At 42.2% G+C, this 13,234-nt stretch overlaps 1 protein-coding gene across 1 annotated transcript; it reads left to right on the forward strand.

Moving 5' to 3' along the window:
- Positions 1-13,234, forward strand: LOC137265487 (serine protease 1-like). Its single transcript, XM_067800896.1, has 8 exons — positions 1-331; positions 1,050-1,125; positions 8,327-8,528; positions 10,079-10,136; positions 10,652-10,769; positions 10,881-11,045; positions 11,202-11,341; positions 11,947-13,234. Exons 1-8 carry the CDS (start codon positions 329-331, stop codon positions 12,106-12,108), a joined length of 924 nt encoding a protein of 307 aa, XP_067656997.1. The 5' UTR covers positions 1-328; the 3' UTR covers positions 12,109-13,234.

Consider the following 13,234-nt stretch of genomic DNA (forward strand, 5'->3'; position numbering starts at 1 on the left):
TATGTTTAACGCTAAGCTATGCGCTGATTCCTGCACCGAACACACGTACAGATGGTTATAAAATGCTGTCACCCCCAGTGGCATCGAACCAGTGGATGCAACGCCGGAGTTAGCAATTTCGGGAACGTACAGGTCCTTCTCTCAATGGGCAGTCTGCAATCTGCTAATTTTGCGAGAAATGTCTAAACGAGGGAGGAAGGCTTGCTGAGTTTTGTGTGCAAATATTGAATTACTCACTAACGCCACTCGCTATTGGAGGGACGGACTCAGGAACGCTGGGAGGTTGGAGTGGGTTAGAAGAACACACAGCCTGAGACTTGACGCAAACATGGTGAGTGCCATTCCGTATAGATATTTACAGTTTCTTTACATGGGCAACCCTTCTGTGGGTTAACACAGCGATTTTGTAGATTTATCTGTGTATTTGTAAATCATTGATCTTTTCTTAAAGTAATCTCACGCAGCATTACATAAGGTGACACTGGTTGACTCATACACATCAAAAGAAATCATTGTTTGGTGAACATTGGTTGGCTTTCATATTTTGAGTATGTGTTTGTGTGTTATGTGTTTTAGGATTATTTTTTTCATTTTGTTTTTGCTTTGATACAATATACGTTGAGTTGTGCACCAAGAATGTGTTTGTTGAACCATGTCTTGACAAAGTGTATTAGGGAAGTATTGATTAAGCATTTGGTCAGTTTGATGTATCAGTAGCAGTCGATTATTTATTTCCCTTTGAATGTTCTTGTGACGGGGGCGACTAGTGGCACATAGTACGCTTGCCTTTTCGCGAAAACCTGGTACTATCATTATCTCGTAATGATTCATGTAGCCTTGCTCAGGATATAGTTGGAGATATCACACATGACTCTTCCTTCAGCATAGAAGTCTTCGAGCTATGCAGTAGCGTTTGTTGCTTTTAATATTTATTGAACTTTTACCGTTGATATCGTGTAAAGAATATTAGTGTCACTGGTATATGAAGAAACGTTGTCATTTAAAACTAAAGAAATCAAAATATCAAATGTAAGTATTTTCTTTCAAAGATTTACCCGAGAACACCACGTGCAGCGTTCTTTGTATTCATCCCCGCCATCCTGATTGTTCTGTGCTGTGGAGAAGGTAAGATCACATGTACACTTTCCCACCTACTGTCATCATCATCATCATCATCATCATCATCATCATCGTCATCATCATCATCATCGTCGTCGTCGTCGTTGTCGTTGCCGTCATGAGCCATATCCGTACCAATAGGCGAACGAATACCTCCTACATATCTGTTAATTATCAGTGACATATACCTCTCTGACTGACTCCGTCTGGACTATCGGAGGACAAAATTTAACTGAAACTTCACACAGTGGTATTTATAGTTTATATTTAAACAGAACGAGTTTTCAGACAGGAATAGTTCGATTAGACTTAACAACGGCAAGTATTCCGACACAATCATACCGGCACAAGCAGCCATGGACACAATGGTTCGATCGACTGAACTCGGTGACAGGAATCTATTTAGGATGCCTAGGTTATGGAACCGGAGAACGTCAATGCTGTATTGACAACTAGGAGGTAGATCGGTAATGTGCTTGTTTAATGTGCCTACACATACATATGAGAGATGGAGACGCCGATGTTTACTCCAGGGTGTTGTAGAGTACAGACGTATCTCGTGATGCTTCAATCGTCAATTGTGACAACCATAATATTTCGACTAGTGAGCTAGACTGTTTACTCTTGGGTGAGAGAATATGCAGGCTTATTGGCGTTTCATAAAAGTCGCTAAGACACCTCACACTCCGGACATGAATCCTGAGATTGCCCATGGAGTCATGGAGAGTTTCTCTTAAAATGTCGAGATAGTTTAAAGTCACGTTTATTAAAATGAATGTTTATAAAACATTGATATACAACTCTTCCGGCAACCACCCAGCAACATTACAACAACGTTATTTCTGTGCAGAAGAGAAAGAACGTTTACCCATTCGAAATAAGTTCGAGTTTTCGGAGAGAGAGCTAAGCCTTTTGAACACTAGACTACTCCGTGCTCACCCGGCAAAACTTCACCCAGCTTTAACCTCCCTGGACAGTATTGCTGCCTTGGGTTACTCCATAATACCAATACATAATTGATGGCTCTAATCACGTGAATCGTCGATTTTTTTAACATAATCATAAACTTAATTTGTTCATTGAGAAAACAACAATAATCCCTTGGTAACGGTCTTCCGATCATCGACCTCCGTCATACAGGATCGTATTGAAACACCTCCCACCAGTATACACTGTTGGTCAACACTTCGTGTTATGCTATGTCTGGGATATATCTTATCATACAGCCCCAGATAGATACAGGCGCTTTCTGGAATATCATAAAGTACATTTAGCGTGGGAATCGTAATGTGCGCACTGTGACGGTGTATATAGGACAGTTTATCAAACACTCGGTGTGATGCTAAATGTCGGACTTCCAGTAGAGTTACAGATAATGGTAGTCTCCTGAGATGATGACGAAATCACTCTGAGATGATGAGTAAAGATGGTGAGATCACGTGAGCAAATATTGGTGTAAGAACCTTAAAATGAGTAATGTTACCTGATCACGTATTTGACAGTATTGTTAATCAAGATATTCAGTCATTACACTGAAAAAAAAAAGGGAGAAAACAGGGTTTCTTTTACGGGTTGTCGTTATCGAGAAGCTAGTTGATGAAGGGGCGGGATTCAGTATAGAGATATACACGCCATTACTAAAGGAGCTCTTTGGAACAAGAGATCAAGCAACTAATAGAAAAGTGTACGTCATAGAAATAGTTCGATCTGGGGAGTATGTCGAGATATCCAGGGGGATCATACACTTAGAGATCAGATTGTTGAGAAGAATGTGCAGGTCGTGGGAATGCTTCGATCTGAATCCGCTTTCACATGGGCACAATTTACTTTTGTAAGCAGTTTACTTACATAAGTAAATGTTTTCGCCAGGCAAAAGTAAACATAATCCGGTGATTAGAATGACTGAATTTTCATCATTTGAGATATCATTGAGTCTGTGAGTATGGCTGTAAACCTGGGGTTGTGTCGTGAGAGAGAGAGAGGGAGAGAGAGATAACGATCTCGCCATTGGTGGTCTCAAACCATGAACGTGGTTTTAGATGATGCACTTTTCATAGAGAACTTTCGCATTAAAAGAGGGATATTTTGTTCTTTACAATGAACTACAGCCGTGTTTCCCACAATCCAATCTGGCGTCTGCAAGGCAGTCCCGAAAGGTTGCTTACAAAATATGTGTAGTTCCAAGAAGGACATGAACTGAGACATGTGATTCAGGGCTTTGAAGAAAAAGTAGGCATGTGTACAAAACAGGTTGAAAGATTTAATGTTGACAGAATGAATTTCCTGAGTCATCAAAAGAGACATCTGATTATTCAGCGAATGATCGGCAATCTGTGGTGTACGACACGAGTGGTGTGACTGACTTGGCTGATTCCAGCAAGACCCAGACGTTGATGGCGGTTTGATGCCCGAGAGTCACTGTCAGATTCATGTTGCATCATACGTCATTTCATTTGAGCGTGTGTCTACGTATGAAGCACTGGATGCTACTCTTTTTATATCCTTGTGTCGTCATCACATCTGACGTCATTGTATATATTGCTCCTTAACTCTTTTCTGGACCTTCAAGTTGTTCCTCAACATCATTCCATGAAAGTCCACACGTGGTCCTCTTAGCAACAGGTTTCTTCTAGGGTGTAACTGCCCTTAGTAATTTCTTAAAAAGCCTTAAATATGTAGTGAAATACTAACCTAAGCAAACATAAATTCTGTTCACAAATACTCCAGGAGTGTTTGTACTTATAAGTAAATATACTTTTACAAGACTTCTTGGCGTCTAGTAAATATATTTTTACTTAGGTCTCTTTACTCCAGGAGTATATATACTCATGTAAGCAACATGTCACCCTAAGGAAATTTACGTGCATAAGTATGTTTATTCAAATAAATAAATGTGTCCACGTGAAAGGGGCTTAAGATACAAACGTTACGATACGCGTTGTTTTTGCAGTCTTATGGAACCCGTGAAGATCTGGGTTAGAATTGATCTTCAGTAACCCGTTGTAAGAGGCGACTAAGAGGATGGGGCGGTCGGGCTCTCGGACGTAGTTCCTTTGAACTACTCTTTCGCATCAAAACAGTGAGCTTTGCTGGCACAGTGCATAGCGTTATCTCGACTTGTATCTTAGATCGAAGCATTCCCACGACCTGCACATTCATCTCAACAATCTGATCTCTAAGTGTATGATCCCCCTGGATATCTCGACATACTCCCCAGATCGAACTATTTCTATGACGTACATGTTTCTATCAGTTGCTTGATCACCTCGTGTTCCAAAGAGCTCCTTTATAAATGGCGTGTATGTCCCTATACTGAATCCCGCCCCTTCATGTCGTCGTATCCCATTTGTGTAGACAGACGCTCATGGTGTTGATCACTGGTTTGTCTGACTCAGACTCAATTATTTACAGACCGCAGCCATATAGCTGGAATATTGCGGGGTAAAATTTCAACTCACTCACTCACTTTCTATAATCTTATGGTACTTGTGGACAAGTTCCCCAGTGTACGCTTTGTGACCAAATAATTTCCCACTTGATTTTGTAGTGCATATTGTTTTAATCTTAACGACTGACCTGCCCGTGAATGTGTTTTTTTACGGGCGTCAACGGATACGATCGCTTTTATGCCAACACCTGGTGTTCACTGTTCGATAATACTTCAGAAACACGTGTATGTTTTACAAAAGGAATGTTTCAAGAGACTATAGTTTTTACCGACATTTCCTGGTGCTTTGGACCGGATTTTGCCACATATATCTACTTCAGGCTTGTTCGTACTCAGTTACAAAACAGCGTTATGGGTGCCTAGGAGACGTACCCTAGGACACTCCATACTGTGCAATGTGGTCCCCGGTGTAATACAGTCAGACAACAGGTCGATACTTCCATTTTCACAGAGACTTCGCGGGTCGTGTTACCAGAAAGGAACAGAAAAAATGAGTTTGGTATCTCCATGCAAATTGTCTTTCATTTCCTTTAACATGACTCTACCATAACGTTAACTCACAGAGAGAGGTAAATGAATCGATTCACCGACATGAATGGTGCACCTTCTAAGTCGGAAACATTAATGCTACATAACGTATCGGAACTGATCACATAATCAAGGAGTGCTTCAGCTGATGCTTTTCCATCACTGATCTGTCTGATCTCGTACCCAACACCCCCGGGCTGTGTGTCACCGCCTCGTCATGAGGTAACATTCACAAGTGATCACGTGATCATGCAGCTGTCACATGCCACATCTTGTAGCCATGTATGACCCAATCGTACAATTCCGGTGAGAATCGCAATGCCCGTGTGAAAGCAGCTGTTGTATAGATAAACCTAGACGGGTCCTAGTGCAGTTTCATGAGCAATCCGTTTGTTATTGTTTCCTGGTGTTTACAGTACAAATGTGAGGGCGGCTTCGATCCCTGTTACCATGACATTGAGTCACACATATGCATATAATTTTAACTCTTTGTGACTCAGACACAATGTCTGTCACAAGACAAGTGTTCGATGATTCACTCACTGGTATTCATCCAAACATGACTGGCTTACTACAAGACAGTTTACTGGAGTGTTCATGTGAAATATCTTTAATATTCACATTCTTCAAAGGCTTTCTCTCACGAACAATGATTGCATTCCCGAAAAGGAACTGATGACCACGTGGTTAAAGTGCACACTCGCCCCGACAAAGGCTGATACAATGTGTGAAGCGTATTTCTGGTCGAATCCCATCGATGGTGTTCTGGTTAGAGTGTCTGCCCGGATTCGAGTCCCGGACGCGTCATTCCATTGGACGTTTAAGTATGGTACTGCTTTGGGCACAGCAGCAATGGTAAAACAAGGGCCGGTCGACTCGGAGTCAGTATAATGTGTTTGAGTGTGGTATTCATGCTGCAGCATGGTATCTCAGTGGGCTAGCGCTATAAAACCAGCTCAAGCCTGGACTAGTACAAGCAGCCATACGTACACACGAAAGCACGTTTTCATATGACTGAAATATTCTTATATACGCATGACGGTAAACACCACATTATGGAATATTACGGCGCCATCACGCTCCCCTCCCCCTCTCCCCCCCCCCCCCCCCCCACACACACCCCTACACACACACACCCCTACACACACACACACACACGCACGCACGCACGTACACCCACACACACCCACATCACCCTATTGGTTTAAACATATCTAATTTAGGATACAGCAACTTGAAGAATACATAGAATACCTTTTAGAATATTTACACCGACATGCTTGCATCGCTGTTGTCGTATACAACTACTTGCCGGCACAGTATTGTACTGGCTGCTGTTCCAGTATTACACTGCTTGCTCTTCCAGTATTATACAGCCAGATGTTCTAGTATTGTACTGCCTGCTGTTCCAGTATTACACTGCTTGCTGTTCCAGTATAACACTGTCTGCTGTTCCAGTATTTTACTGTCTGCTGTTCCAGTAATACACCGCTTTCTATTCACGTTTTACACTGCTTGCTGTTCCAGTATAACACTGTCTGCTGTTCCAGTATTTTACTGCCTGCTGTTCCAGTAATATACCGCTTTCTATTCACGTATTACACTGCTTGCTGTTCCAGTATTACACTGCTTGCTGTTCCAGTATAACACTGTCTGCTGTTCCAGTATTTTACTGTCTGCTGTTCCAGTAATAAACCGCTTTCTATTCACGTTTTACACTGCTTGCTGTTCCAGTATAACACTGTCTGCTGTTCCAGTATTTTACTGTCTGCTGTTCCAGTAATACACCGCTTTCTATTCACGTTTTACACTGCTTGCTGTTCCAGTTTAACACTGTCTGCTGTTCCAGTATTTTACTGTCTGCTGTTTCAGTGATACACCGCTTTCTATTCACGTATTACACTGCCTGCTCTTCCATTATCGTACTTACGTTATTCGGCAAATTCACATCTGTATATAACAGGTTTACGAGGACGATGTTTATTTTGTTTATGGCTGCTACTTATTCTGATGTATATTGATCATCTTATCGGAGAGTTCTTTTACGGAATGTTTATGTTTTGTTTGTACAAAAAGGACAATAAATTCTGGAGAGGCAGACTGACGGAGTGCTCACCATATGGTCTTTGACGTGGTGCTTGTGTTCAGTGACAGACCCTCCTACCTAGACTTTCTCCAAGGCTGTACTGAGTGCTGAACCAATGTGTATATATAGCAATTCTATCCTTCAAAGAGGCAAGTCAAAATAAGGGAGAGGCCTCAGACTGTATTTGTTTTTTCATATATCCTTTGGAAATTACACTATTACAGTCAGCTTCATTTCATTTGAGACCGATGAATCATCACTAACTCACAATCTGAGAATTGCAACAAAACATTTGGCATAGGCATCATGGTTTGATGGATGGATAAACCTGCAGACGGGTGTGGGGAAAATGGATAGATATGGTAAATGGACATGTGCCATATTTATGGAACGATGGATGGATGGATGCATGGATGGATACGACCGAGAAAAATTTGGTATGAAAGGACGGACATATTAGTGAATAGCATTGACAAATGGATCCTTAAATTTCATCGACTTTTCGAGAGACAAGCCTCAAACGTTAAACATTTACGAATAACAGTTACAGTTATAACGTGCCGACAAACCAAGAATGTTCATCGGGCCTAATTTAGGATTCGAACCGAATATGATATGCTGGTACCACACGATAGAACATAACTTCTACACGGCAAACTGCGGCATATTAGACGACTGGGGGGGCGAAACTGATATACATGTAGACAAATGGTTCTTTGTTAAACTGTTTGAGAGGCGTTCTAGAAGTTAGCAACAGGAATGACAGGCGTTTATGGGTGATCAACTTCTTTATTGCCCGTACGAAACAGTTGTTTAGTTATTAATAGTGTCATCCTCACCACTCAACATAGTTACTCTCTGTACTGTACTGCATGTATCACTAGGCCAGGAGTCCATGTGGCTTGCGTCAATAAAATATGTCTGTCTGTCTGTCTGTCTTTGTCATACAAACTTTGTCTTGTTTGGCAGACGGTGACATAAGCAACTGATCGGAATAAATTGCTAGGTTTTGTATTAAATATGCAAACAGACAGCAATGCAGAATACCATCTTGATTAACTGATAACTGGTCTGACTAAGAATGGAAGAATCACTTTGACGTGTAAGATATCAAAGTTTCATCTCTGCCTTATCTTCCGTCACAGATGATGCACCGCGCGTGGAGAGGGCTATTGGAGGCCGCCCTGTCACTCGGGGCTCTACGCCCTGGCTCGTATTGCTAAGGGCAACCATAGTAACGACTCGATTCCTGGGAATTCCACTTCAACATCGTCATATTTTCTGTGGTGGGTCAGTTCTCAATGACCGCTGGGTCATTACCGCTGCCCACTGCTTTAAGGAGTACGGGTAAGTGAATATATACTGACGGCACAAGGAAACGAGACACCTAGATTTGATGGCCCCTAAGAATTACTGCAGCAAGACATGGTTATATTTGATGCGATTATCAGTGTCGTGTTTAGGAAATTATGGTATATATAGTGAATCAAAACGAAATTACATATGTTACATAGTACACATACTGCAACAGTGATTTTACTATTGTGAATAGTTACTCTGAAGACCCTTGTTTGAGTCCCTATTTCAGGCATCGCCCGCCGTGATATTGTTTGTGTATTGCTGAAAGGTGTGTTAAACCACACTCACTCACTCACAGAATAGATAGGCTATTGATCAAGTAAAGACTACGAGAAGTATATCCCTATATATACCAAGAACTATCTCCATTAATCTCTTACGTCTAGGCAATGTCTACTTGTTCAGCTGCATATTTCTCTTGTTTTTGTTTTTTTCTGCTCAGCAACATGGCATCAGCGCCCTGTTCCTCAAAGCGATCGCAGTGCCGCGATAGTCGTAAGTCTATGTTAAAGCATGGGAGGTATGGTCATCTTAGCGCTACGACTGTCGCAAGTCTATGTTAAAGTATGGGAGTTACGATCATCTTGGCGCTACGACAGTTGTAAGTCTATGTTAAAGTATGGGAGTTACGATCATCTTAGTTCTACGGCTATCGTAAGTCTATGTTAAAGTATGAGAGTTACGATCATCTTAGCGCTACGACAGTTGTAAGTCTATGTTAAAGTATGGGAGTTACGATCATCGTAGCGATATGACAGTTGTAAGTCTATGTTAAAGTATGGGAGTTACGATCATCGTAGCTCTACGACTGTCGTAAGTCTATGTTAAAGTATGGGAGTTACGATCATCTTAGTTCTACGGCTATCGTAAGTCTATGTTAAAGTATGGGAGTTACGATCATCTTAGCGCTACGACAGTCGTAAGTCTATGTTAAAGTATGGGAGTTACGATCATCTGAGCGCTACGACAGTTGTAAGTCTATGTTAAAGTATGGGAGTTACGATCATCGTAGCGATATGACAGTTGTAAGTCTATGTTAAAGTATGGGAGTTACGATCATCTTAGTTCTACGGCTATCGTAAGTCTATGTTAAAGTATGGGAGTTACGATCATCTTAGCGCTACGACAGTTGTAAGTCTATGTTAAAGTATGGGAGTTACGATCATCGTAGCTCTACGACTGTCGTAAGTCTATGTTAAAGTATGGGAGTTACGATCATCTTAGTTCTACGGCTATCGTAAGTCTATGTTAAAGTATGGGAGTTACGATCATCTTAGCGCTACGACAGTCGTAAGTCTATGTTAAAGTATGGGAGTTACGATCATCTTAGCTCTACGACTGTCGCAAGTCTATGTTAAAGTATGGGAATTATGGTCATGTTAGCGTTATGGTTGCTTTGAGGAACGGGGCCCAGATCATTTCGCCCTTTGTCGTAGAATGGTTGGTTAAGCCTTGATTTGCTCCGCAAACAAGCCACTTGAATGTACAGAATTCATTCATGAGTGTATTTTCAACTGTTCCTATTTTTCCATTCATAGGTCAACGGGAAGATCTCCTCGCAACTGGGAGGTCCGTCTCGCCACAACGAAACTCAGGGTAAGTCTCACAGAAGGTCACTATATCACACTGTTGTCTCAGTGTTGTCTCTGTTAGTTAATGTGTCTCATGATGGCTCATCGTTTGTCTCTAGAGGCGAAAATGCCTCGTATACAGATTTCATTATGTGTTTTATTTTAAACTGACGTCCTAATGTCTCGTCACATGACTAAAGTAGGGGATCTTGAGTGAGTGAGAGAGTGAGTTTAGTTTTACGCCGCACTCAGCAATATTCCAGCTATATGGCGGCGGTCTGTAAATAATCGAGTCTGGACCAGACAATCCAGTGATCAACAACATGAGCATCGATCTGCGTAATTGGGAACCGATGCATGTGTCAGCCAAGTCAGCGAACCTGACCACCCGATCCCGTTAGTCGCCTCTTATGACAAGCATAGTCGCCTTTTTATGGCAAACATGGGTTGCTGAAGGCCCATTCTACCCCGGGACCTTCACGGGTCGACGGGATCTTGAATCATCACTACAAGGATATTATTCATGTTTTTCTCTGTCAGACATCGTCGGCGGAGCGGCTACTACATCTACTGGGACGACTTCTGCAACGATCTGAGTGGATGCAGTGGGAGATCGGGGTGGAGAGAATAGTTATTCATCCGCACTATAACGAGTCAAGTAGGTATCTTTCATGTTATCACTAGTGTCCAGCACTCACTCACTCACTCACTCACTCACTCACTCACTCACTCACTCACTCACTCACTCACTCACTCACTCTTGTTTCAGGTATCTGGGCCAACGACATCGCTATGGTCAGACTGAGTCGCCCAGTGCCTTCCGGCCCCGAATTCGGCTACATCAAAAGGGTCAACCTCCCACGCGCCTTTGACGACAGTTTCCCTGGGGTGGGTCAGCTGTGTGTCACTACCGGGTGGGGTTGTACCAGTAACGGTAAGTCAGTCTCCAAGGGATAGCAAACAGAGGCACTATAGGGTCACTATTATATAACAGGGGATTGCACCGTGTATTACCATGCGAGAGAACAAAAGTAGACATTATACCATATTTTGAATACTGCTTGATACTGATCTGTGATGCCCACTCCAGGTGGTGGGCCATCTCCTGTAGCACGTGAGATACAGCTGCCGGTGTACAGTGACTACATGTGCGAACTCCACTACAGTATCCGGGACATGGACAAGCGCGTGTGTGCAGGATACAGGAACGGAGGAGTCGGAGTTTGCTCGGTAAGGAATTCATACGTGAAGCTAGCCTACCTTAATAAGTTCACCAGTCTGTTAAGGGATCTGTTAGTCATTCTCATCCACAACGATTCCCTTGGCCCACCCCCGATGATTTGTGACAAAAGCTGAGTTCAGGGATGAGGTCAAGTTATTAGAACTAACGTGGTTGATCATGCAATCATATCCCAAGTACGTAGATGAATGCTCATGACGTCAATCACTTGATTCTCCTATCCAGACTATATTGTTCGGAGACCGCCATGATACAAATGACCGATTACTGAATACATTGCTAAAGGAAACATAATCGATGTCTCGAAAAAATCTAATCAAACGTTACATTTCGCGTTGCTTTGTCCTTTATGTGAACCTCTATGTACCATAATGTTTCTAGATATGTTTGTTTAGAAATTTCCCAGTGTGCCCTCATAAACCTTAGAAAATAAAAAAAAGAAGATTATTCCAATACACGTTTAGCTTGGATGGCGTGACAACGTGGACAAGGTGGATTGCTGGTTTGGACGGTGTCCTTTATATCAGTCACAGGTTTCTCTAGTCTATTTACAAACAATGTTAACTCCAAGCCACTCACTCACTCACTGTTGCAGGGTGATAGCGGGAGTCCTCTGGTGTGCCGAGAGGACGGAAAAGACGTTATTGCTGGTGTCGTCTCCTTCACCAGCCGTGATCGTCCCGGCGAGTTCCCCGCCGTCTTCACCCGCGTCACCGACTACGTCACATGGATCCGCAGCGTCATCGGCGAATCATGATGACGACATCGCCGATGACATTTTCTGTGATATTTAGACGTATTATGTTATTTAGCGTTAATAGAGATGACAATACACGCCAGGAAGACCTAGTACCAGGTATCAGACTCGAATATAGATTATCATTACTGTAGGCATGCTCGTACTTCGACATACTGGCTCTCGTAGTATCACTGCACGACATAAACTGTTCTTTAGTGTTGTCTAGCTTTCATGGAACAGGTGCAACAAACACCGATTTTGAAATGCGATGAGGAGACAAATCCTTCACGAACGCACACTTGAAGCAACCGCAGTGTAAGGTTGACACAGTGAGCGTCTTACACTGGAGATACGCACGTTGTACACGCACGGACAGTGAATATCTACTTTTTTGAGAGGCACTTAGACGTTCACTAAGGAAGGATAACACATATATTACAGTGGGGGGACGTTTCTGTGTATTGTCACGTGACTTGGTCTTTAGCAATGTGCAGTTATCTGACTTCCCCGTGTTAACGTGGTCGTAATTCCCACTGACTGTTAAAACACGTCCTCACGCTTGTGCATGTGACCCTCAATCCTTATTCCGTTCATTGCCTGCTTAATCTCGATGTTAATACCCACACTGTAGTGAATAAGGTGTTGGTACATATATTGTTATCTTTCCTTTGTGTTTCATTACTGCAGTGGTATCCACCAACCCTACGTTGTACCCTTTACCTTGGTTACTGAATCACTGTTTGTAACAGCAGAGGGATCTAAGTTGTATTAATGAGCAATTTGTCTAGTCGTGTGCGCTTTGTTCTGCCATGCCGTACAGTGTGGACTATATACATGGACTGATGTCACAAGGACTTCTAGCAAGTACTAATGCTGGTGTTGCGATGAGAAACATGAAGAATAAATAAGGCCAGTTGTCTCATACTACGTTGCTGAACAGAGTAACTAAGTCCACGAAACGTGTAACTATGCGCACGAAATGCCTTAATGTCATAATATTTCACATGCACATATTTATCGTCCTTTTCATAATATAGTTCAAGTATGGTAGATGTTTGAAAAGTCACTTCTACAGGGGGAAATATTTCTCAAAATGTTTTTTTTTTATTTTTCTCATCTTGAATAAATATTGTTCGGAATAGAA

Source organism: Haliotis asinina, chromosome 15 (assembly GCF_037392515.1).
Source record: "Haliotis asinina isolate JCU_RB_2024 chromosome 15, JCU_Hal_asi_v2, whole genome shotgun sequence".
NCBI classification, from domain to species: domain Eukaryota; kingdom Metazoa; phylum Mollusca; class Gastropoda; order Lepetellida; family Haliotidae; genus Haliotis; species Haliotis asinina.